We start from the raw sequence: 23,728 nt of genomic DNA on the forward strand, positions 1-23,728 counted from the left end.
TTTATTTGCGCAATACGGTGACAAACGCAGCATGCTGCGATTTTCTACGGCCGTAGAAAGCCGTATAATACTGATCAGTAAAATACGGCAGATAGGAGCAGGGGCATAGAGAATAATTGTGCCGTATTTTTTGCGAGTTTTACGGACATAGTTTCTGCGCTCTTACGTCCGTAAAACTCGCAAGTGTGACACCGGCCTAATTGTTCCACTCCTGGTTTTGGCTACAAATACTGATGAAAAATCCTGACCAAATCCTGATGCAATCCTGAACGTGTGCACATACCCTCAAGGGTCGATATTGACTTTTAGGATTACTATTTACACTAGGTGATACTAGAGTTCAAGTCCTCTACTTCTCTGAGTAGACAATTTGCGCATTTTATTTCACAGTGGAGCATTGCATGGCTCATGAGCCTCCTTACACTGGCATGCCAGGCATGTCACTCTTCACAAGGAAAAAACATTACAACATATGTTGTATACATACATTTTTCTCCTGAGTAAAGAATCCCTCACACTGCGCTCGCAAATACAAATTTGCATAATACCTTTAATGTACCATTAGCCAGCACTGAGCCCTCCATCAACTATAATCTCTGCCACTCAATAAATATATATTCGTCAGTCACTGTGACTCTCAACTCACTTCATTTTAAGGTTATGTGCACACGTTGCATTTTTGTTGGTTTTTATTTCCCAATAGATTTCTTGCATTGAACATTACAAGGAAAGTGAATGAAGTGCATTGAACTTCATTCAAGTGCATTGAATTGCAAGGTGGATTGCTGCTGAGGGGAAAAAAAGAAAAAAAACTCTTTAACCCCTTCACCCCCGGAGCTTTTCCCGCTTTTTCACTTTCGTTTTTTGCTCCCCTCCTTCCCAGAGCCATAACTTTTTTATTGTTCCGTCAATATGGCCATGTGAGGGCTTATTTTTTGCGTGACAAGATGTAAATTTGAACAATACCATTGGTTTTACCATGCCATGTAAAAGAAAACGGGAAAAAAATTCCAAGTGTGATGAAATTGCAAAAAAAGTGCAATCTCACACTTGTTTTTTGTTTGGCTTTTTTGCTAGGTTCACCAAATGCTAAAACTAATCTGCCATTATGATTCTCCAGGTCATTATGAGTTCATAGACACCTAACATGTCTAGGTTATTTTTTATTTAAATGGAGAAAAAAAATTCCAAAGTTTGCTAAAAAAAAAAAAATTGCGCGATTTTCCGATACCCGTAGCGTCTCCAATTTTTGTGATCTGGGGTCAGGTGAGGGCTTATTTTTTGCGTGCCGAGGTGGCGTTTTTAATGATACCATTTTGGTGTAGATACATTCTTTTGATCGCCCGTTATTGCATTTTAATTCAATGTCGCGGCGACCAAAAAAACGTAATTTTGGAGTTTTGATTTTTTTTCTCGCTACGCCATTTAGCGGTCAGGTTAATCCTTTGTTTTTATTGATAGATCGGGCGATTCTGAATGCGGCGATACCAAATATGTGTATGTTTGATTTTTTTTAATTGTTTTATTTTGATTGGGGCAAAAGGGGGGTGATTTGAACTTTTATATTTTTTTATTTTTTTTATTTTTTTAATCACTTTTTTTTTAATTTTGGCATGCTTCAATAGCCTCCATAGGAGTCTAGAAGCATGCATAACTCGATCGCCTCTGCTACATAGAGGTGATGCACAGATCACCTCTATGTAGCAGAAATGCAGGGTTGCTTTGAACGCCGACCACAGGGTGGCACTCAAAGCAATCGGCCATCAACAACCATAGAGGTCTCAAGGAGACCTCTGGTTGTTATGGCGATGAAATGACCCCCAATCATGTGACAGGGGTCAGCAGTGTGAGCACTTCCGGCCGGGAGCGCTAGTTAAATGCCGCTGTCAGCGCTTGACGGCGGCATTTAACTAGTTAATGGGCGCGGGTGGATCGCGATTCCACTCGCGCTCATTGCGCACACATGTCAGCTGTACAAAACAGCTGGCATGTCGCAGCTTTGAGGTGGGCTCACCGCCGGAGCCCACATGAAAGCAGGGGATCTGCCAGCTGACGTACTATTCTGTCAGCTGGCAGAAAGGGGTTAAATCTTCTGCTTAGCGAGTGTGAGCTAGCTGAGTGTGACCTGAGGGTAAGTGTGAACAGCAATAAGTGTGACTTGTGATTCAGTGAAGAGGTATTTGGAAAGCCTTTAACAGATACCTGTGTGAATTGGTGTGAGTTGCTGAATTGGGATTAGCTATATTCACAAGGGGTTAATTTAGGGTGGGGGCTCATAATTAAGGGTTTATAAAGGACAGCTGGTTGGGGCTCAAGTCCTTTTGGAAGTGCATTGAACAGCAAGGTGGATTACTGCTGAGGGGAAAGAGAAAAAAAATCTTTAAATCTTCAGATTAGGGAGTGAACGAGCTGAGTGTGACCGGAGCGTAAGGCTACTTTCACACTAGCGTTAACTGCAATCCGTCGGGCCGAGCCCGACGCTAGTGTGAAAGTAGCCTAAGTGTGTACGGTGGTAAGTGTGACTTGTGATTCAGTGACTTTGGGTTCAGGGAGTTTCCAAGGGAGGAATAACTGAATTGCTGTCTGTATTTTATTAATACTTTGTGTTTATTTTTATTTAACTTTTCTGTTTGGTGCAATCGCCATTGTGCTCCACTATTGTTAATGCCATCCAGTGCACATCTTGCCACATGTATGCAGTCCTTGATCAGCCGGCCGAGGGTGCATACTGCTGTGCGAGATGTGAGCACGTTGTGCATTTGGAAGCCCAGATTCTGAATCTAAATGTGCAGCTGGCAACACTGAGATCCATAGACAATATGGAAAGGAGTCTTCTGCTCACTGAGCAGATGCTCAATGGGATAGATGAGGTGGGATGGTAGGATGGAGCTGCAGGACAGTGGAGCAGCAAGCTGGGTGACAGTTAGGAAGCAGGGTAGAGGGAAGAGTGCCAGGGAGGCTAGTACTGATCTGGCACACCCCAATAAGTTTGCGAAGTTGGCAGATGAGGGGGTGCCAGTACAGGGGCAGCACTGCTGCAGCCAGGCATGTTCCCTGAAAGCCAGAGGAGTGACTGCTACAGTAAGGAGGGAAAAGGGAGAGCAGGGCAGGCCAGACTGGTGCTGGTAGTGGGGGACTCAATTATTAGGGGAACAGATAGGGCAATCTGTCACAAAGACAGGGATCGCCGAACGGTGTGCTGCCTACCTGGCGCTCGAGTCTGACACATCGCTGATCGGGTGGACAGATTACTGGGAGGGGCTGGTGAGGACCCAGCGGTCATGGTGCACATTGGCACAAATTAAAAAGTTAAAGGTAGATGGAAGGTCCTTATAAACGATTTCAGGGAATTAGGCTGCAAGCTGAAAGCAAGGACCTCCAAGGTGGTATTTTCTGAAATACTGCCTGTACCACGTGCCACGCCAGAGAGGCAATGGGAGATTAGGAAGGTTAATAAGTGTCTCAAGAATTGGTGTAGGAAGGAGGGGTTTGGGTTCCTGGAGAACTGAGCCAACTTCTCAGTAGGCTACAGGTTCTACGCTAGGGACGGGCTGCACCTCAGTCAGGGAGGTGCAGCTGTGCTGGGGGAGAAAATGGCTAGAAAGTTGGAGTGTTTAAACTAGAAATTGGGGGGGAGGGTATTCATTTTATAGGAGGGGAAGATAGTGCAGATAGAGACCTGGGCACAAATAAGGAAGGTGGCGGGGTCATGGGGGTGGGGTTAGAACAGTTAATAATTTAAGAAAGAATAGAGGTACAGAGAGATACATAAAGTGCATGTATACTAATGCCAGAAGCCTTGCCAACAAAATGGAGGAATTAGAATTAATGTTGTTGGACCATAGTTATGACATGGTGGGAATATCTGAAACTTGGCTGGATGAGAGCCATGACTGGGCTGTTAACTTGCAGGGCTATAGTCTGTTCAGAAATGACCGTACAGATAAGCAAGGGGGTGGGGTGTGTCTATATGTAAAATCGTCCTTAAAACCCATCCTGCGTGATAATATAGGTGAATTTAATGAAAATGTAGAATCCCTGTGGGTGGAGATAAGGGGAGGGGGAAAAAATAATAAATTACTGATACGGATTAGTTTTAAGTCTCCAAAAACAATGGAAGCAATGGAGAATATCCTCGTAAAGCAAATAGATGAAGCTGCGACTCAAGGAGAAGTCATTATTATGGGGGACTTCAACTATCCTGAAATAGATTGGGGAACAGAAACCTGCAGTTCCAGCAAAGGTAATCGGTTTTTGACAACTATGAGAGACAATTACCTTTCACAACTGGTTCAGGACCCAACAAGAAGGGGGGCACTGCTAGACCTAATATTAACCAACAGGCCAGACCATATATCAAATATAAAGGTTCGGGGTCACTTGGGTAATAGTGATCACAAAATAATAAGTGTTCAAGTATCCTTTAATAACGTGTAGTAGAGGGGTTATAAGGACACTAAACTTCAGGAGGGCAAATTTCCAACGGATGATAGATGATATTGGTGCAATTAACTGGGACGATATCTTGAGACATAAAAATACACAAAGAAAATGGGGGACATTTATTAGCATCCTGGATAGGACCTGTGCACAGTATATACCATATGGGAATAAAAATACTAGAAATAGGAGGAAACAATATGGCTAAATAGAGCTGTAAGGTGCGCAATAAGTGACAAAAAGAAAGCATTTAGAGAATTAAAGGAAGTAGGTAGTGATGAGGCATTAAATAAAAACAGAAATTTAAATAAATTCTGTAAAAAGCAAATCAAGGAAGCAAAAATTGAGACAGAGAGACTCATTGCGAGAGAGAGTAAAAATAATCCCAAAATAATCTTTAACTACGTAAATAGTAACAAACCAAAAAAAAGATAGTGTTGGCCCCGTTAAAAATAGTCTGGGTGAAATGGTGGATGAGGATGAGGAAAAAGCCATTATGCTAAATGACTTTTTTCATCAGTATGTACACAAGAAAATCTCATGGCAGGCAATATGATCAGTGATAACAAAAATTTTCCATTAAATGTCACCTGCTTAACTCAGCAGGAAGTACGGCGGCATCTAAAAATCACTAAAATTGACAAATCTCCTGGCCCGGATGGGATACACCCCTGAGTACTGCAGGAATTAAGTACAGTCATTGATAGACCATTATTTTTAATCTTTAAAGACTCCATAATAACAGGGTCTGGCGTATAGCAAATGTGGTGCCAATAAAAGGGGGACAAAATCTGAACTCGGAAATTATAGGCCAGTAAGCTTAACCTCTACTGTGGGTAAATTCCTGGAGTGTATTCTAAGGGATGCTATACTGGAGTATCTGAAGAGGATTAACCTCATGACCCAATATCAGCACGGGTTTACTAGGGACCGTTCATGTCAGACTAATCTGATCAGTTTCTATGAAGAGGTAAGTTCCGGACTGGACCAAGGTAGCCCAGTGGACGTAGTGTATATGGACTTCTCAAAAGCTTTTGATATGGTGCCTCACAAAAGGTTGATACATAAAATGAGAATAATGGGGATAGGGGAAAATATGTGTAAGTGGGTTAAGAGCTGGCTCAGGGATAGGAAACAAAGGGCGGTTATTAATGGAGCACACTCGGACTGGGTTGTGGTTAGCAGTGGGGTACCACAGGGGTCAGTATTGGGCCCTCTTCTTTTTAACATATTGATTAATGACCTTGTAGGGGGCATACAGAGCAGAATTTCAGTATTTTTAGATGACACTAAACTCTGCAGGGTAATCAATACAGAGGAGATCAATTTTATATTATAGGATGATTTATGTAAACTAGAAGCTTGGGCTGATAAATGGCAAAGGAGCTTTAATGGGGATAAATGTAAGGTCATGCACTTGGGTAGAAGTAATAAGATGTATAACTATGTGCTTAATTCTAAAACTCTGGGCAAAACCGTCAATGAAAAAGACCTGGGTGTATGAGTGGATGACAAACTCATATTCAGTGGCCAAGAGCGGGTGCAGAGAAGAGCGACCAAGGTAATTAGAGGACTGGGGGGTCTGCAATACCAAGATAGGTAAATACACTTGGGGCTATTTAGTTTGGAAAAACAAAGGCTTAGGGGTGATCTTATTTTAACGTATAAATATGAGGGGACAGTACAAAGACCTTTCTGATGATCTTTTTAATCATGGATCTGAGACAGGGACAAGGGGGCATCCTCTATGTCTGGAGGAAAAAAGGTTTAAGCATAATAACAGACGTGGATTCTTTACTGTAAGAGTAGTGAGACTATGGAACTCTCTGCCGTATGATGTTGTAATGAGTGATTAATTACTAAAATTTAAGAGGGGACTGGATACCTTTCTTGAAAAGTATAATGTTACAGGTTATATATATTCTAGATTCCTTGATAGGTCGTTGATCCAGGGAACTAGTCTGATTCCCGTATGTGGAGTCGGGAAGGAATTTTTTTTCCCAAAGTGGAGCTTACTATTTGCCACACGGGTTTTTTGTCTTCCTCTGGATCAACATGTTAGGGCTTGTTAGGTTAGGCTATGGGTTGAACTAGATGGACTTAAAGTCTTCCTTCAACCTTAATAACTATGGTACTATGTTACATGTTGCTTATTTTTACCCCCAATATGTCTCCCATCTTTGGCCCTTTTTGGTTTAATGTTCCCAATCCTGGACCAAATCCAATAATAGTGTCCTTCTTGGTAAAATGTTTCCCAGCTTTGGCTCCTTGATAGTACAATGTCACAAATTCTGTGCCCCTTCATGGTAAAAAAAAATTTCAACTCACCCATTCAAAGAATCCTATATGGCAACTTGTACACATCAGAGCAGTCTGCTGGAAAACTAGATGGTAAGCATGGGAACCACAATGTGGTTAATCCTTGTAAAACTCTTTTACGTGCAACCCTAGGTAGGGAAACCAGTTATATTGAAGATTCTGGAGTCATCCCCTCAGTGTATATATGGTCTTCTAGCTGCTTGTTCCGTGTTGGGCCGTAGCTCAGTTTAGCTTTGTTGGGATTGCCTTATTCCTGAGAGATTTAAGGAAATGCTCCTTGCAATTTCATCCAGCTTTGCTCATTATGTGCCTTCTTCTGAGGAAAACCTATGGGTCCACACCCAGCGCATGGAGCTTCCCTGTCCAGGCAGAGACATACAATCAAAAATGGTGAATCCGGCATTCAAAGCCGGAGTAAGGCTATATGCTGACATGGGTAGGATCATCTATGCTTCATATGGCTAACTGATGTTAGTTCTGGTCGTCTGCACATTAGAACTTTTTTAACATGTATTCAATTTTTTTTTTGAAATTTTAAATAACAAATACTTGTTTTTTTGAGCGCCGAATTCACCATGTTTGATTTCAAGGTAAAATGTTGCCCATCCTGGGCCCCTTCACAGTACAATGTTCCCCAGTCTTGGCTACTTTTTAATAAAATGTAATTTATCCTGGGCCCATTCATGGTGTAATGTTCCCCTTCCTGGGCCCCATCCTATAATAAAGTCCCCCATCTTGGGATCCTTTTTGGTAAAATAGCCCCCATCCTGGGCCCCTTCATGGTAAAATGACCCTCTTCCTGGGCCCCATCCTATAATAAATTCCCACATCATGGGCTCTTTTTCGGTAAAATCTCCTTCATTTTAAGCTCGTTCTTGGTAAAATGTCCTCTTCCTGGGTCACTTTATGGTTTTATGTACCACATCCTGGTCCCCTTCATGGTAAAATGTCTCTCATCCTGATCTTGGACCCCTTCATGGTATAATGCCCCTTATCCTAATCCCATTCTATAATAAGAAGGATATGATTAAAAATATGTATTAAATCAAATGTTTGTAAATAGTAAAGAAAAAAGAATAAGAACAAATGAAAATTCATTAGAAACATGCATTAATATGGTCAAAAATATAGACGGCGACATTACGAATATGGAAATACCTGTTATGTCCACTCTTTTATTTACCAAGCTCAAAAATGAAAAAAAAAAAAAATAGCTATGCTAGGATTGCATTTTTGTTCATCATGCTTATAATAATATTGCACAATAGGCTACTAAAATATTCTCCATAAGGCCGGTTTCACACGTCAGTGGCTCCGGTACGTGAGGTGACAGTTTCCTCACGTACCGGAGTCACTGACTCACGTAGACACATTAAAATCAATGTGTCTCTGCACATGTCAGCGTGTTTTCACGGACCGTGTGTCCGTTTGAAAAACTTGGAGACATGTCAGTGTTCGTGGGAGCGCACGTATTACACGGACCCATTAAAGTCAATGGGTCCGTGTAAAACACGTACCGCACACGGATGCTGTCTGTGTGCAGTCCGTGTGCCGTGCAGGAGACAGCTCTACAGTAAGCACTGTCCCCCCAGCGTGGTTCTGAAGCCGCACCTCCCATAGGGGTGGAGCCGCATATTCATCACTGTAATGAGCGGTACCACGTGACCGCTCATACAGGAAAAGCTGCGGCGAGGAGAGGAAGCAGCGAGGGAGCCAGGTAAGTATTTTATTAACAGCGGGGGGGGGGGGGGCGCACAGGGGGTGGGTGGGGGTTGGGGACAGGGATCTTTTTTTTAAACACCAAAAAAAAAAAGATTTTTCATATCTTCTCTCCAGCGAACGCTGCTGGAGAGACGAAATGAATGGCGGTGTTAGGGCTAGCGGAACGCACCGAGTAACAATAGATGTTTATTTTAAATGGTGCGTTCGCAGCCCAGGGTCCACCGTGCAGGAGTAACCTGCTGCTAGTGAATGGTGGCACTGTTTGTGTATAGACTAGCTTTGTTACCTCACAGAGCAGCTGCGAGAGGAAAGCACTGCGCCCCGTTAGCCTCACAGGAGCACAAGCTTACTGCCAAACTGATAGCAGTCAGTGGTTATGCACACACGCAATCTCCTCACCGGAGGTGCCGGTATTCTAGGGGCTTATTTCAGCCGGGTCCCTGAATCATGTTCACACAATCTCCTCGCCGGAGGTGCCAGCATTCTAGGGGCTTATTTCAGCTGTGTCCCTGAACACATACATGCATAACCACACTGGTGCAAAGCACATATTAGAGTTGATTCTAGCGCATGGACGTGCGGCCATGCGTGTTGTGAATTCTGTTATCAAACTCCCTCCTGTGATCATGAATGGTAATTCGGCGAGTTCTGTCCATGGACTCCCTCTGGTGGCTGTGAGTGGAGATGCTGCTTCTGAGGTTCCTTCCACAGGTGACTTAGTTTATTCTTTGGCTGGCTGCTCTATTTAACTCCAATGTTCTTGTACTGGTTCAGTTTGCTCTTGGATCTTTCTGGTGACCTGTCTACTCCAGCAGACGCTAAGCCCCTGCTAGTTAATTATTTGTTCATTGTTTTCTTGTCCAGCTTGCTATCATGATTTTGCCATGCTAGCTGGAAGCTCTGAGATGCAGAGTCGCACCTCCGCACCGTGAGTCGGTGCGGAGGTCTTTTTGCACACTCTGCGTGGTCTTTTTGTAGTTTTTTGTGCTGACCGCAAAGATACCTTTCCTATCCTCAGTCTGTTTAGTAAGTCTGGCCTCCTTTGCTGAAACCTGTTTCATTTCTGTGTTTGTGACTTTCATCTTAACTCACAGTCAATATATGTGGGGGGCTGCCTTTTCCTTTGGTGAATTTCTCTGAGGCAAGATGGACTTTATTTTCTATCTCTAGGGCTAGTTAGCTCTTAGGCTGTGAAGAGGTGTCTAGGCAAAGTTAGGTACGCTCCACGGCTATTTCTAGTGTGTGTGATAGGATTAGGGGTTGCGGTCAGCAGAGCTCCCACTTCCCAGAGCTTGTCCTGTGTTAGTTTAACCATCAGGTCGTTCCGGGTGCTCCTAACCACCAGGTCCATAACAGTACAGCTGGCCCAAAGTGTTAATGCATCTCAATAGAGGGATAAGAGAAGTTCTGAGACCATTTTTTTTTTCTGCAGTGTGTTTTGTCTTTCTTTTCCCCTTAACCTCTGGGTGGTTCAGGACACAGGTGTAGATATGATACGAAATAAACCTTGGCACTCAACTTAATGCTCAGGTGAACTTTAATGTAGTACTTAAACGTTTCGGTCCACAATACATAGGACCTTCATCAGTAACGTACTAGTGGGTGAATGAAGGGCTGGAATAAACTAATCCCAGGACTGGGGCACAAGCGGCGCCTGAAGTAACCCTGAATAAAGCGCGCAAGGGCTGCGGGAAGATAACAGAAGGTGCCCAGTATAGACGCGGTATCCGCCGCTCGTCTGACGATGAGCGGCGGATACCGCGTCTATACTGGGCACCTTCTGTTATCTTCCCGCAGCCCTTGCGCGCTTTATTCAGGGTTACTTCAGGCGCCGCTTGTGCCCCAGTCCTGGGATTAGTTTATTCCAGCCCTTCATTCACCCACTAGTACGTTACTGATGAAGGTCCTATGTATTGTGGACCGAAACGTTTAAGTACTACATTAAAGTTCACCTGAGCATTAAGTTGAGTGCCAAGGTTTATTTCGTATTCTACCTAGGTGTGGGAACCTACCTTGTTGCACCATTCCTAATAGTGCACGCGCTACTTCTATTTACAGGTGTAGATATGGACATTCAAGGTCTGTCCTCTTGTGTGGATCATCTCACTGCAAGGGTACAAAACATTCAAGATTTTGTGGTTCAGAATCCGATGTTAGAGCCTAGAATTCCAATTCCTGATTTGTTTTCTGGGGATAGATCTAAGTTCCTGAATTTCAAAAATAATTGTAAACTGTTTCTTGCTTTGAAACCCCGCTCCTCTGGTGACCCCGTTCAACAAGTAAAAATCATTATTTCTTTGTTGCGTGGCGACCCTCAAGACTGGGCATTTTCCCTTGCGCCAGGAGATCCTGCATTGCGTGATGTAGATGCATTTTTTCTGGCGCTTGGATTGCTTTATGGTGAACCAAATTCAGTGGATCAGGCAGAGAAAATCTTGCTGGCTTTGTGTCAAGGTCAGGATGAAGCGGAGGTATATTGTCAGAAGATTAGAAAGTGGTCGGTGCTTACTCAGTGGAATGAGTGTGCACTGGCGGCAATTTTCAGAAAGGGTCTTTCTGAAGCCCTTAAGGATGTCATGGTGGGATTTCCCACGCCTGCTGGTCTGAATGAGTCTATGTCCTTGGTCATTCAGATTGATCGGCGCTTGCGTGAGCGCAAAGCTGTGCACCATTTGGTGGTATTCTCTGAGCATAGGCCTGAGCCTATGCAATGTGATAGGACTTTGACCAGAGCTGAACGGCAAGAACACAGACGTCAGAATGGGCTGTGTTTTTACTGTGGTGATTCCACTCATGCTATCTCCGATTGTCCTAAACGCACTAAGCGGTACGCTAAGTCTGCCACCATTGGTACGGTACAGTCTAAATTTCTTTTGTCCGTTACTCTGATTTGCTCTTTGTCGTCCTATTCTGTTATGGCATTTGTGGATTCAGGTGCTGCCCTGAATTTGATGGACTTGGAGTTTACCAGGCGCTGTGGTTTTTTCTTGGAGCCCTTGCAGTATCCTATTCCATTGAGAGGAATTGATGCTACTACGCCTTTGGCCAAGAATAAGCCTCAGTACTGGACTCAATTGACCATGTGCATGGCTCCTGCACATCAGGAGGATATTCGCTTTTTGGTATTGCATAATGTGCATGATGTGGTCGTTTTGGGGTTGTCATGGCTACAGGTCCATAATCCAGTATTGGATTGGAAATCTATGTCTGTGTCAAGCTGGGGTTGTCAGGCGGTACATGGTGATGTTCCATTGCTTTCAATTTCGCCTTCCACTCCTTCTGAAGTCCCTGAGTTTTTATCAGATTACCGGGATGTATTTGAAGAGCCCAAATCTGGTGCCCTACCTCCTCATAGGGATTGCGACTGTGCTATTAATTTGATTCCTGGTAGTAAGTTTCCTAAGGGACGTCTGTTTAATTTATCTGTGCCAGAGCATGCGGAGTTATATAAAGGAATCCTTGGAGAAGGGTCATATTCGTCCGTCGTCGTCACCATTGGGAGCAGGGTTCTTTTTTGTGGCCAAGAAGGATGGTTCTTTGAGACCTTGTATTGATTACCGCCTTCTTAATAAGATCACAGTCAAATTTCAGTATCCTTTGCCGCTGCTGTCTGATTTGTTTGCTCGGATTAAGGGGGCTAGTTGGTTCACCAAGAAAGATCTTCGAGGGGCGTATAATCTTGTGCGTATTAAACAGGGCGATGAATGGAAAACAGCATTTAATAAGCCCGAAGGCCATTTTGAGTACCTGGTTATGCCATTCGGGCTTTCTAATGCTCCATCTGTGTTTCAGTCCTTTATGCATGACATCTTCCGAGAGTACCTGGATAGATTCATGATTGTATATTTGGATGATATTTTGGTCTTTTCGGATGATTGGGAGTCTCATGTAAAGCAGGTCAGAATGGTGTTCCAGGTCCTTCGTGCGAATTCCTTGTTTGTGAAGGGGTCAAAGTGTCTCTTTGGAGTTCAGAAGGTTTCATTTCTGGGTTTCATTTTTTCCCCTTCTACTATCGAGATGGACCCTGTTAAAGTCCAGGCCATTTATGATTGGACTCAGCCGACATCTGTGAAGAGTCTGCAAAAGTTCCTGGGCTTTGCTAATTTTTATCGTCGCTTCATCAGTAATTTTTCTAGTGTTGCTAAACCGTTGACTGATTTGATCAAGAAGGGTGCTGATGTGGTCAATTGGTCTTCTGCGGCTGTGGAGGCTTTTCAGGAGTTGAAGCGTCGTTTTGCTTCTGCCCCTGTGTTGTGCCAGCCAGATGTTTCGCTCCCGTTTCAGGTCGAGGTTGATGCTTCTGAGATTGGAGCAGGGGCTGTTTTGTCGCAAAGAAGTTCTGATGGCTCGGTGATGAAACCATGTGCCGTCTTTTCTAGAAAGTTCTCGCCTGCTGAGCGCAATTATGATGTTGGCAATCGAGAGTTGTTGGCCATGAAGTGGGCATTCGAGGAGTGGCGACATTGGCTTGAAGGAGCCAAGCATCGCGTGGTGGTCTTGACGGATCACAAGAATTAGACTTATCTCGAGTCTGCCAAGCGGTTGAATTCTAGACAGGCTCGATGTTCGCTGTTTTTCTCCCGTTTTGATTTTGTGGTTTCGTACCTTCCGGGCTCTTAGAATGTGAAGGCTGATGCCCTGTCAAGGTGTTTTGTGCCTGACTCTCCGGGTGTTCCTGAGCCGGCGGGTATTCTCAAAGAGGGGGTAATTTTGTCTGCCATCTCCCCTGATTTGCGGCGGGTGCTGCAGAAGTTTCAGGCTGATAGACCTGACCGTTGTCCAGCGGAGAAACTGTTTGTCCCTGATAGATGGACTAGTAGAGTTATCTCTGAGGTTCATTGTTCGGTGTTGACTGGTCATCCTGGAATCTTTGGTACCAGAGATTTGGTGGCTAGATCTTTTTGGTGGCCTTCTTTGTCACGGGATGTGCGTTCTTTTGTGCAGTCCTGTGGGATTTGTGCTCAGGCTAATCCCTGCTGTTCTCGTGCCAGTGGGTTGCTTTTACCCTTGCCGGTCCCGAAGAGGCCCTGGACGCATATTTCCATGGATTTTATTTCAGATCTCCCTGTCTCTCAAAGGATGTCGGTCATTTGGGTGGTTTGTAATCGCTTCTCTAAGATGGTCCATTTGGTACCCTTGTCTAAATTGCCTTCCTCCTCTGATTTGGTGCCATTGTTTTTCCAGCATGTGGTTCGTTTGCATGGCATTCCGGAGAACATCGTCTCGGACAGAGGTTCCCAGTTTGTTTCGAGGTTTTGGCGGTCCTTTTGTGCTAAGATTGGCATTGATTTGTCGTTTTCTTCGGCTTTCCATCCTCAGACTAATGGCCAAACCGAACGAACTAATCAGACTTTAGAAACATATCTGAGATGCTTTGTTTCTGCTGATCAGGATGATTGGGTGTCCTTCTTGCCTTTGGCTGAGTTCGCCCTTAATAATCGGGCCAGCTCGGCTACTTTGGTTTCGCCTTTTTTCTGTAATTCTGGTTTCCATCCTCGTTTCTCTTCAGGGCAGGTTGAGCCTTCGGACTTTCCTGGTGTGGATACTGTGGTGGACAGGTTGCAGCAGATTTGGACTCATGTGGTGGACAATTTGACATTGTCCCAGGAGAAGGCTCAACGTTTCGCTAACAGCCGGCGCTGTGTTGGTCCCCGACTTCGTGTTGGGGATTTGGATTGGTTGTCGTCTCGTTATGTTCCTATGAAGGTTTCCTCTCCTAAGTTTAAGCCTCGTTTCATTGGTCCGTATAAGATTTCTGAAGTTCTCAATCCTGTGTCATTTCGTTTGGCCCTTCCAGCTTCTTTTGCCATCCATAATGTGTTCCATAGGTCGTTATTGCGGAGATACGTGGCGCCTATGGTTCCCTCCGTTGATCCTCCTGCCCTGGTGTTGGTTGAGGGGGAGTTGGAGTATGTGGTGGAGAAGATTTTGGATTCTCGTATTTCGAGACGGAAACGCCAGTACCTGGTCAAGTGGAAGGGTTATGGTCAGGAAGATAATTCCTGGGGTTTTGCCTCTGATGTTCATGCTGCCGATCTAGTTCGTGCCTATCATTTGGCTCGTCCTGATCGGCCTGAGGGCTCTGGTGAGGGTTCGGTGACCCCTCCTCAAGGGGGGGGGTACTGTTGTGAATTCTGTTATCGAACTCCCTCCTGTGGTCATGAATGGTGTTATGACCTGGTGGTTAGGAGCACCCGGAATGACCTGATAGTTAAACCTCATACAGGACGAGCTCTGGGATGTGGGAGCTCTGCTGACCGCAAGCCCTAATCCTATCACACACACTAGAAATAGCCGTGGAGCGCTCCTGACCAGACCTAGGCGCCTCGTCACAGCCTAAGAACTATCTAGCCCTAGAGATAGAAAATTAAGCCTATCTTGCTTCAGAGAAATTCCCCAAAGGTAAAGGAAGCCCCCCACATATATTGACTGTGAGTAAAGATGAAAGTCACAAACGCAGAAATGAAACAGGTTTCAGCAAAGGGAGGCCAGACTTACTAAATAGACAGAGGATAGGAAAGATAACTTTGCGATCAGCACAAAAACCTACAAAAGACCACGCAGAGTGTGCAAAAAAGACTTCCGCACCGACTCACGGTGCGGAGGGGCCACTCTGCATCCCAGACCTTCCAGCTAGCAAGACAAAATCATGAAAACCGGCTGGACAAGAAAACAGTGAACAAATAATGACTATCAGGAACTTAGCTTCTGCAGGAGAAGGCAGGTCACCAGAGAGATCCAGGAGCAAACTGAACCAATGCAAAAACATTGACAGCTGGCATGGAGTAACGGTCAGAGAGGAGTTAAATAGAGCAGCCAACCAAAGGATAAACCACGTCACCTGTGTAGGGAACCTCAGAAGCAGCAGCTTCACTCATAGCCACGAGAGGGAGCCCATAGACAGAACTCGCTGAAGTACCATTCACGACCACAGGAGGGAGTTCGACAACAGAATTCACAACAGTACCCCCCCCCCCCTTGAGGAGGGGTCACCGAACCCTCACCAGAGCCCCCAGGCCGATCAGGATGAGCCAAATGAAAGGCACGAACAAGATCGGCAGCATGAACATCAGAGGCAAAAACCCAGGAATTATCTTCCTGACCATAACCCTTCCACTTGACCAGGTACTGGAGTTTCCGTCTCGAAACACGAGAATCCAAAATCTTCTCCACCACATACTCCAACTCCCCCTCGACCAACACCGGGGCAGGAGGATCAACGGAGGGAACCATAGGCGCCACGTATCTCCGCAACAACGACCTATGGAACACATTATGGATGGCAAAAGAAGCTGGAAGGTCCAAACGAAATGACACAGGATTAAGAACTTCAGAAATCTTATATGGCCCAATGATATGATACGATACGATACGATACGATACACTTTATTGATCCCGTGGGAAATTATGGTATCACAGCAGCACAACTTAAATCATAAAAATCATAAAGGAATACATAGTTGACATGACAGTGGAGTTGACAGAAGAAGAGGCTTAAACTTAGGAGAGGAAACCTTCATAGGAACGTGACGAGATGACAACCAAACCAAATCCCCAACACGAAGTCGGGGACCAACACAACACCGGCAGTTAGAGAAACGTTGAGCCTTCTCCTGGGACGATGTCAAATTGTCCACCACATGAGTCCAAATCTGCTGCAACCTGTCCACCACCGCATCCACTCCATTACAGTCCGAAGGCTCAACCTGCCCTGAAGAGAAACGAGGATGGAAACCAGAATTACAGAAAAAAGGAGAAACTAAAGTAGCCGAGCTGGCCCGATTATTAAGGGCGAACTCAGCCAAAGGCAAGAAGGACACCCAATCATCCTGATCAGCAGAAACAAAGCATCTCAGATATGTCTCCAAAGTCTGATTAGTTTGTTTGGTTTGGCCATTAGTCTGAGGATGGAAAGCTGAAGAAAAAGACAAATCAATGCCCATCTTAGCGCAAAAGGACCGCCAAAACCTCGAAACAAACTGGGAACCTCTGTCCGAGACGATGTTCTCTGGAATGCCATGCAAACGAACCACATGCTGGAAAAACAATGGCACCAAATCAGAGGAGGAAGGCAATTTAGATAAGGGTTCCAAATGGACCATCTAAGAGAAGCGATCACAAACCACCCAAATGACCGACATCTTTTGAGAAACAGGGAGATCAGAAATAAAATCCATGGAAATATGCGTCCAGGGCCTCTTCGGGATCAGCAAGGGCAAAAGCAACCCACTGGCACGAGAACAGCAGGATCTAGCCACCAAATCTCTGGTACAAAAGATTCCAGGATGACCAGCCAACACTGAACAATGAATCTCAGAGATAACTCTACTAGTCCATCTATCAGGGACAAGCAGTTTCTCCGTAGGACAACGGTCAGGTCTATCAGCCTGAAACTTTTGCAGCACATGCCGCAAATCTGGGGAAATGGCAGACAAAATTACCCCTTCTTTAAGAATACCCGCCGGCTCCGGAACACACAAAGAGTCAGGCACAAAACTCCTTGACAGGGCGTCAGCCTTCACATTCTTAGATCCCGGAACGTATGAAACCACAAAATCAAAATGGGAGAAAAAGAGCGACCATCGAGCCTGTCTACGATTCAACCGTTTGGCAGACTCGAGATAAGTCAAATTCTTGTGATCCATCAAGACCACCACGCGATGTTTAGCTCCTTCAAGCCAATGTCGCCACTCCTCGAATGCCCACTTCATGGCCAACAACTCCCGATTGCCCACATCATAATTGCGCTCAGCAGGCGAGAATTTTCTAGAAAAGAAGGCACAGGGTTTCATCACCGAGCCATCAGAACTTCTTTGTGACAAAACAGCCCCTGCTCCAATTTCAGAAGCATCAACCTCAACCTAAAAAGGGAGCGAAACATCTGGCTGGCACAACACAGGGACAGAAGCAAAATGACGCTTCAACTCCTGAAAAGCCTCTACAGGCGCAGAGGACCAATTGACCACATCAGCACCTTTCTTGGTCAAATCAGTCAACGGTTTAGCAATACTGGATAAATTAGCAATGAAGCGACGATAAAAATTAGCAAAGCCCAGGCACTTCTGCAAGCTCTTCACAGATGTCGGCTGAGTCCAATCGTAAATGGCCTGAACTTTAACAGGGTCCATCTCGATAGTAGAAGGGGAAAAAATGAAACCCAAAAATGAAACTTTCTGAACTCCAAAGAGACACTTTGACCCCTTCACAAACAAGGAATTCGCACAAAGGACCTGAAACACCATTCTGACCTGCTTCACATGAGACTCCCAATCATCCAAAAAGACCAAAATATCATCCAAATATACAATCATGAATCTACCCAGGTACTCTCGGAAGATGTCATGCATAAAGGACTGAAACACAGATGGAGCATTAGAAAACCCGAATGGCATAACCAGGTACTCAAAATGGCCCTCGGGCGTATTAAATGCCGTTTTCCATTCATCACCCTGTTTAATTCGCACAAGATTATACGCACCACGAAGATCTATCTTGGTGAACCAACTAGCCCCCTTAATCCGAGCAAATAAATCAGACAGCAGCGGCAAAGGATACTGAAATTTGACTGTGATCTTATTAAGAAGGCGGTAATCAATACAAGGTCTCAAAGAACCATCATTCTTGGCCACAAAAAAGAACCCTGCTCCCAATGGTGACGACGACGGGCGAATATGACCCTTCTCCAAGGATTCCTTTACATAACTCCGCATAGCGGCGTGCTCTGGCACAGATAAATTAAACAGACGTCCCTTAGGAAACTTACTACCAGGAATCAAATTAATAGCACAGTCGCAATCCCTATGAGGAGGTAGGGCACCAGATTTGGGATCTTCAAATACATCCCGGTAATCTGATAAAAACTCAGGGACTTCAGAAGGAGTGGAAGGCGAAATTGAAAGCAATGGAACATCACCATGTACCGCCTGACAACCCCAGCTGGACACAGACATAGATTTCCAATCCAACACTGGATTATGGACCTGTAGCCATGGCAACCCCAAAACGACCACATCATGCAGATTATGCAACACCAAAAAGCGAATATCCTCCTGATGTGCAGGAGCCATGCACATGGTCAATTGAGTCCAGTAATGAGGCTTATTCTTGGCCAAAGGCGTAGTAGCATCAATTCCTCTCAATGGAATAGGATACTGCAAGGGCTCCAAGGAAAAAACCACAGCGCCTGGCAAGCTCCAAGTCCATCAAATTCAGGGCAGCGCCTGAATCCACAAATGCCATTACAGAATAGGACGACAGAGAGCAAATCAGAGTAACAGACAAAAGAAATTTAGACTGTACCGTACCAATGGTGGCAGACCTAGCGAACCGCTTAATGCGCTTAGGACAATCGGAGATAGCATGAGTGGATTCACCACAGTAAAAACACAGCCCATTCCGACGTCTGTGTTCTTGCCGTTCAGCTCTGGTCAAAGTCCTATCACACTGCATAGGCTCAGGCCTATGCTCAGAGAATACCGCCAGATGGTGCACAGCTTTGCGCTCACGCATGCGCCGATCGATCTGAATGGCCAAAGACATAGACTCATTCAGACCAGCAGGCGTGGGAAATCCCACCATGACATCCTTAAGGGCTTCAGAAAGACCCTTTCTGAAAATTGCCGCCAGGGCACATTCATTCCACTGAGTAAGCACAGACCACTTTATAAACTTCTGACAGTACACCTCCGCTTCATCCTGACCCTGACACAAAGCCAGCAAGATTTTCTCTGCCTGATCCACTGAATTTGGTTCATCATAAAGCAATCCAAGCGCCAGAAAAAACGCATCAACATCACGCAATGCAGGATCTCCTGGCGCAAGGGAAAATGCCCAGTCTTGAGGGTCACCACGCAACAAAGAAATAATGATTTTTACCTTTTGAACGGGGTCACCAGAGGAGAAGGGTTTCAAAGCTAGAAACAGTTTACAATTATTTTTGAAATTCAAGAACCTAGATCTATCTCCAGAAAATAAGTCAGGAATCGGAATTCTAGGCTCTAACATAGGATTCTGAACCACAAAATCTTGAATGTTTTGTACCCTTGCAGTGAGATGATCCACACAAGAGGACAGACCTTGAATGTCCATATCTACACCTGTGTCCTGAACCACCCAAAGGTCTAGGGGAAAAGAAAGACAAAACACAGTGCAAAGAAAAAAAAATGGTCTCAGAAGTTCTCTTATCCCTCTATTGAGATGCATTAATACTTTGGGCCAGCTGTACTGTTATGACCTGGTGGTTAGGAGCACCCGGAACGACCTGATAGTTAAACCTCATACAGGACGAGTTCTGGGATGTGGGAGCTCTGCTGACCGCAAGCCCTAATCCTATCACACACACTAGAAATAGCCGTGGAGCGCTCCTGACCAGACCTAGGCGCCTCGTCACAGCCTAAGAACTATCTAGCCCTAGAGATAGAAAATTAAGCCTACCTTGCCTCAGAGAAATTCCCCAAAGGTAAAGGCAGCCCCCCACATATATTGACTGTGAGTTAAGATGAAAGTCACAAACGCAGAAATGAAACAGGTTTCAGCAAAGGGAGGCCAGACTTACTAAATAGACAGAGGATTGGAAAGGTAACTTTGCGATCAGCACAAAAACCTACAAAAGACCACGCAGAGTGTGCAAAAAACACCTCCGCACCGACTCACGGTGCGGAGGGGCCACTCTGCATCCCAGAGCTTCCAGCTAGCAAGACAAAATCATGAAAACCAGCTGGACAAGAAAACAGTGAACAAATAATGACTATCAGGAACTTCGCTTCTGCAGGAGAAGGCAGGTCACCAGAGAGATCCAGGAGCAAACTGAACCAATGCAAAAACATTGACAGCTGGCATGGAGTAACGATCAGAGAGGAGTTAAATAGAGCAGCCAACCAAAGGATAAACCACGTCACCTGTGTAAGGAACCTCAGAAGCCACCAGAGGGAGCCCATAGACAGATCTCGCCGAAGTACCATTCACGACCACAGGAGGGAGTTCGACAACAGAATTCACAACAGAATGGTACTTCGGCAAGTTCTGTCCATGGACTCCCTCTGGTGGCTGTGAGTGGAGCTGCTGCTTCTGAGGTTCCTTCCACAGGTGACTTAGTTTATTCTTTGGCTGGCTGCTCTATTTAACTCCACACAGATCGTTACTCCATGCCAGCTGTCAATGTTCTTGTACTGGTTCAGTTCGCTCTTGGATCTTTCTGGTGACCTGTCTACTCCAGCAGAAGCTAAGTCCCTGCTAGTTAATTATTTGTTCATTTTTTTCTTGTTCAGCTTGCTATCATGATTTTGCCTTGCTAGCTGGAAGCTCTGGGATGCAGAGTCGCACCTCCGCACCGTGAGTCGGTGCGGAGGTCTTTTTGCACACTCTGCGTGGTCTTTTTGTAGTTTTTTTGTGCTGACCGCAAAGATACCTTTCCTATCCTCAGTCTGTTTAGTAAGTCTGGCCCCCTTTGCTGAAACCTGTTTCATTTCTGTGTTTGTGACTTTCATCTTAACTCACAGTCAATATATGTGGGGGGCTGCCTTTTCCTTTGAGTGATTTCTCTGAGGCAAGATAGGCTTTATTTTCTATCTCTAGGGCTAGTTAGCTCTTAGGCTGTGAAGAGGTGTCTAGGCAGAGTTATGTACGCTCCACGGCTATTTCTAGTGTGTGTGATAGGATTAGGGGTTGCGGTCAGCAGAGCTCCCACTTCCCAGAGCTTGTCCTGTGTTAGTTTAACCATCAGGTCGTTCCGGGTGCTCCTAACCACCAGGTCCATAACACATGCGAGCCTTAAATAGCTGCAGCACATTTAGGACCTTCAAAGAAGGTCCAATGGAGTGTTGCAGTACCTGAGCATGTGACCTCCAGTGAGAGGTCTTGCCCTGGGCATGCTCAGAATGCAAAGCAGGATTTAGTCCCAGCACCTACAAGGACCTTAGCTGCAGTATCTGATCATGTGACCCTCGATCTCCACTGAGAGATCTTACTCTGGGCATGCTCAGAATGTGAAAAGCAGGATTTAGCCCCAGAAGCGTCCGCTCGCCGCTGCCCAGCACTGACTCCAATGGCAGAAGCAGGAAATGCAGCAGTAACTCTTAGCACTGAGTCAGACCAAGCGAGACGCTGGGATCGACTTCTCTGCTGAGCAGGCTCCACTGTGGCAGGGTAAGAATGGGAGACCGCAGCGGAGATGGCCCGAGATTCCCCCTGTGCAGAGGCAGGATCTCGACCCCTAACAGGCGGCTTCAGCACCAGATGCAGGGGACAGCGCTTAACTGTAGCGCTGTCTCCTGCACGGTGCGTGTGGTACCCAGTCGGCACACGGGTGGCACACGGATGCCGCACGTGTGCCACACTGATGTGCCACGTGAGCACACGGACACGGATAATTCCTGTACCGATTTTTCCGGTACCGGAATTATCTGGGCTGGTGGGACAGGCCTAATGCAAAGCCATGTATTTCAAAATAATTCCATTGAAAACATCAACTGATCCCTGCAAAAATAAACCCTGACACAGCTGGGTGGAGGAAATTTTAAAATGTTATGGCTCACAGTTAATGGAGATAAACACAAAAAAAATGTAGTGAAAGACTTTTTCTAGAAAAATATAAAGCGTTACTTTATAGGGTAAAGTAGAAGGAACTGATTCATGAAGGTGTTTCCCCAGAATTCTTGTGTAAAATTTAAAAGCTCCAGCTTTCAGTGTATCCACGCCAGTCCCTACCAGCTTCACTGAAATGGACGTAGCATGGGCAGGACAGGACATGGCTGAACTTAACCATCTAATTAATGAAACTGTAGTGGAGTATATTTCACCTATAAAGTACTCTAGTACATTTGTACAGCACTAAGATGCAGATAATTTATTAAGTGGAGATGGAGAGCGCTTCTTAATGAATTTGTCAAAGCATATTCTGAGGGACTCTTTCATTAAGACTGGCGTTCACAATGCCATTTTTGTTGAATAGGGGCCAACATGTTTTTGACCAAATAATGAACTGAGTGAAATTTGAAACATGAAGTCAGAGTTGTGTTTTTTTCATATTACACCTAGAAATAATTAATACAGTGTATTAAATAAGTTACCTGTACTCCAAAATTCTGGCATCGAAAAATATTTTTTTCTACATTTCAAGAAAAACTCTCAAATTTACAAGTATAAAAATAATCAAAAGTTATAGTCTTTGGAAAGTAATTATGGAAAAGAGAAAAAGATTGCTGTATCCTTAAAATTTTAAGCTTATAGTTATTTATCAGTCTTGGTAAATGAAATTCCAAGAAGCCCTACATGGAGAAGTTAACATTATTTCTAGATGTTGAGCTAATGCCAATAGAGAAGCAATCTGCTTATATGATATTACTCCTTTCTGATTAGGAACCTTGAAATAATGTAATATTTTTCTATTTTTCAAGGAGTGACAGACTGCAGGAATCCACCTAGAGTAATTAATGGTTACGTAACTACGGATTCTACGCAAGAAAAATATGTTACTGATGACATTGTAAAATACCAATGTGAAAAAGGATTTCACATCAGTGGATCAAATAAAATTATTTGTGTGGGTGGACAGTGGTCTGGTTCACCAGAATGCACAGGTAAGAACTTTAAAATGTTTATATAGTACCTACAGGAAAGATATATATCTTGGTACCGTGTTAGCCAGTAGATAGAATAATATTTAGAATTGAGAGTCCTCAGTGGTTGATCAACAATGAGGACTCTCAATTCTAAATATTTTTCTATGTAGTACCTTACATTGAAATATTGTCATAAAAAAATGGGAGATCACATAACTAGGCTTTGTTTTTTTAACTTAGAATATTGCCATGTGTTTAGTTCAGGCACTTTCCACACTGGCGTCATGTTATTTATGTCTGACTAGTGAAACTAGTATGATTGTGATGGGTTTTTGAATTGGGTATCTGTAGCCATTTTCTATAATGTGATAAAGTATAATTTATGTAACAAATCTTCAAGTGATTACAAAATCTTTTGAAATTCATTAGCTGTGCCAAATTTGGCTGGGAAAATTGATATAGTGAAAAATATTGCAAAAAATAACGCCATGTTTGGGACAGATGCCGACTGTGCAATTATTCATACATGTGTTATTTATGAGGTGTACATGGAAGAAGACATGGCCTTTAAACAAGCTGTGGTCCAAAAACAATTTTTGGGGGGGGGCAATAGCAACAGGTTTGGTATTTGGAAAAAAACAATGGCTTGGTTTACCTGTCAAAAAATTATTCCTTTTTATAGAGTAGCA

At 44.5% G+C, this 23,728-nt stretch overlaps 1 protein-coding gene across 2 annotated transcripts in view; it reads left to right on the plus strand.

Annotated features, from left to right (window-relative positions):
• CFH (complement factor H) overlaps positions 1–23,728 on the plus strand; it is a 906,401-nt gene that overhangs the window by 401,283 nt on the left and 481,390 nt on the right. For both annotated transcript variants that reach the window (XM_069737284.1, XM_069737285.1), the window contains exon 16: positions 22,875–23,057. In XM_069737284.1, the coding sequence (XP_069593385.1) occupies positions 22,875–23,057 (183 nt within the window). The remainder of the gene's footprint in view (positions 1–22,874; positions 23,058–23,728) is intronic.

This window comes from Ranitomeya imitator, chromosome 8, assembly GCF_032444005.1.
Source record: "Ranitomeya imitator isolate aRanImi1 chromosome 8, aRanImi1.pri, whole genome shotgun sequence".
Taxonomy (NCBI): domain Eukaryota; kingdom Metazoa; phylum Chordata; class Amphibia; order Anura; family Dendrobatidae; genus Ranitomeya; species Ranitomeya imitator.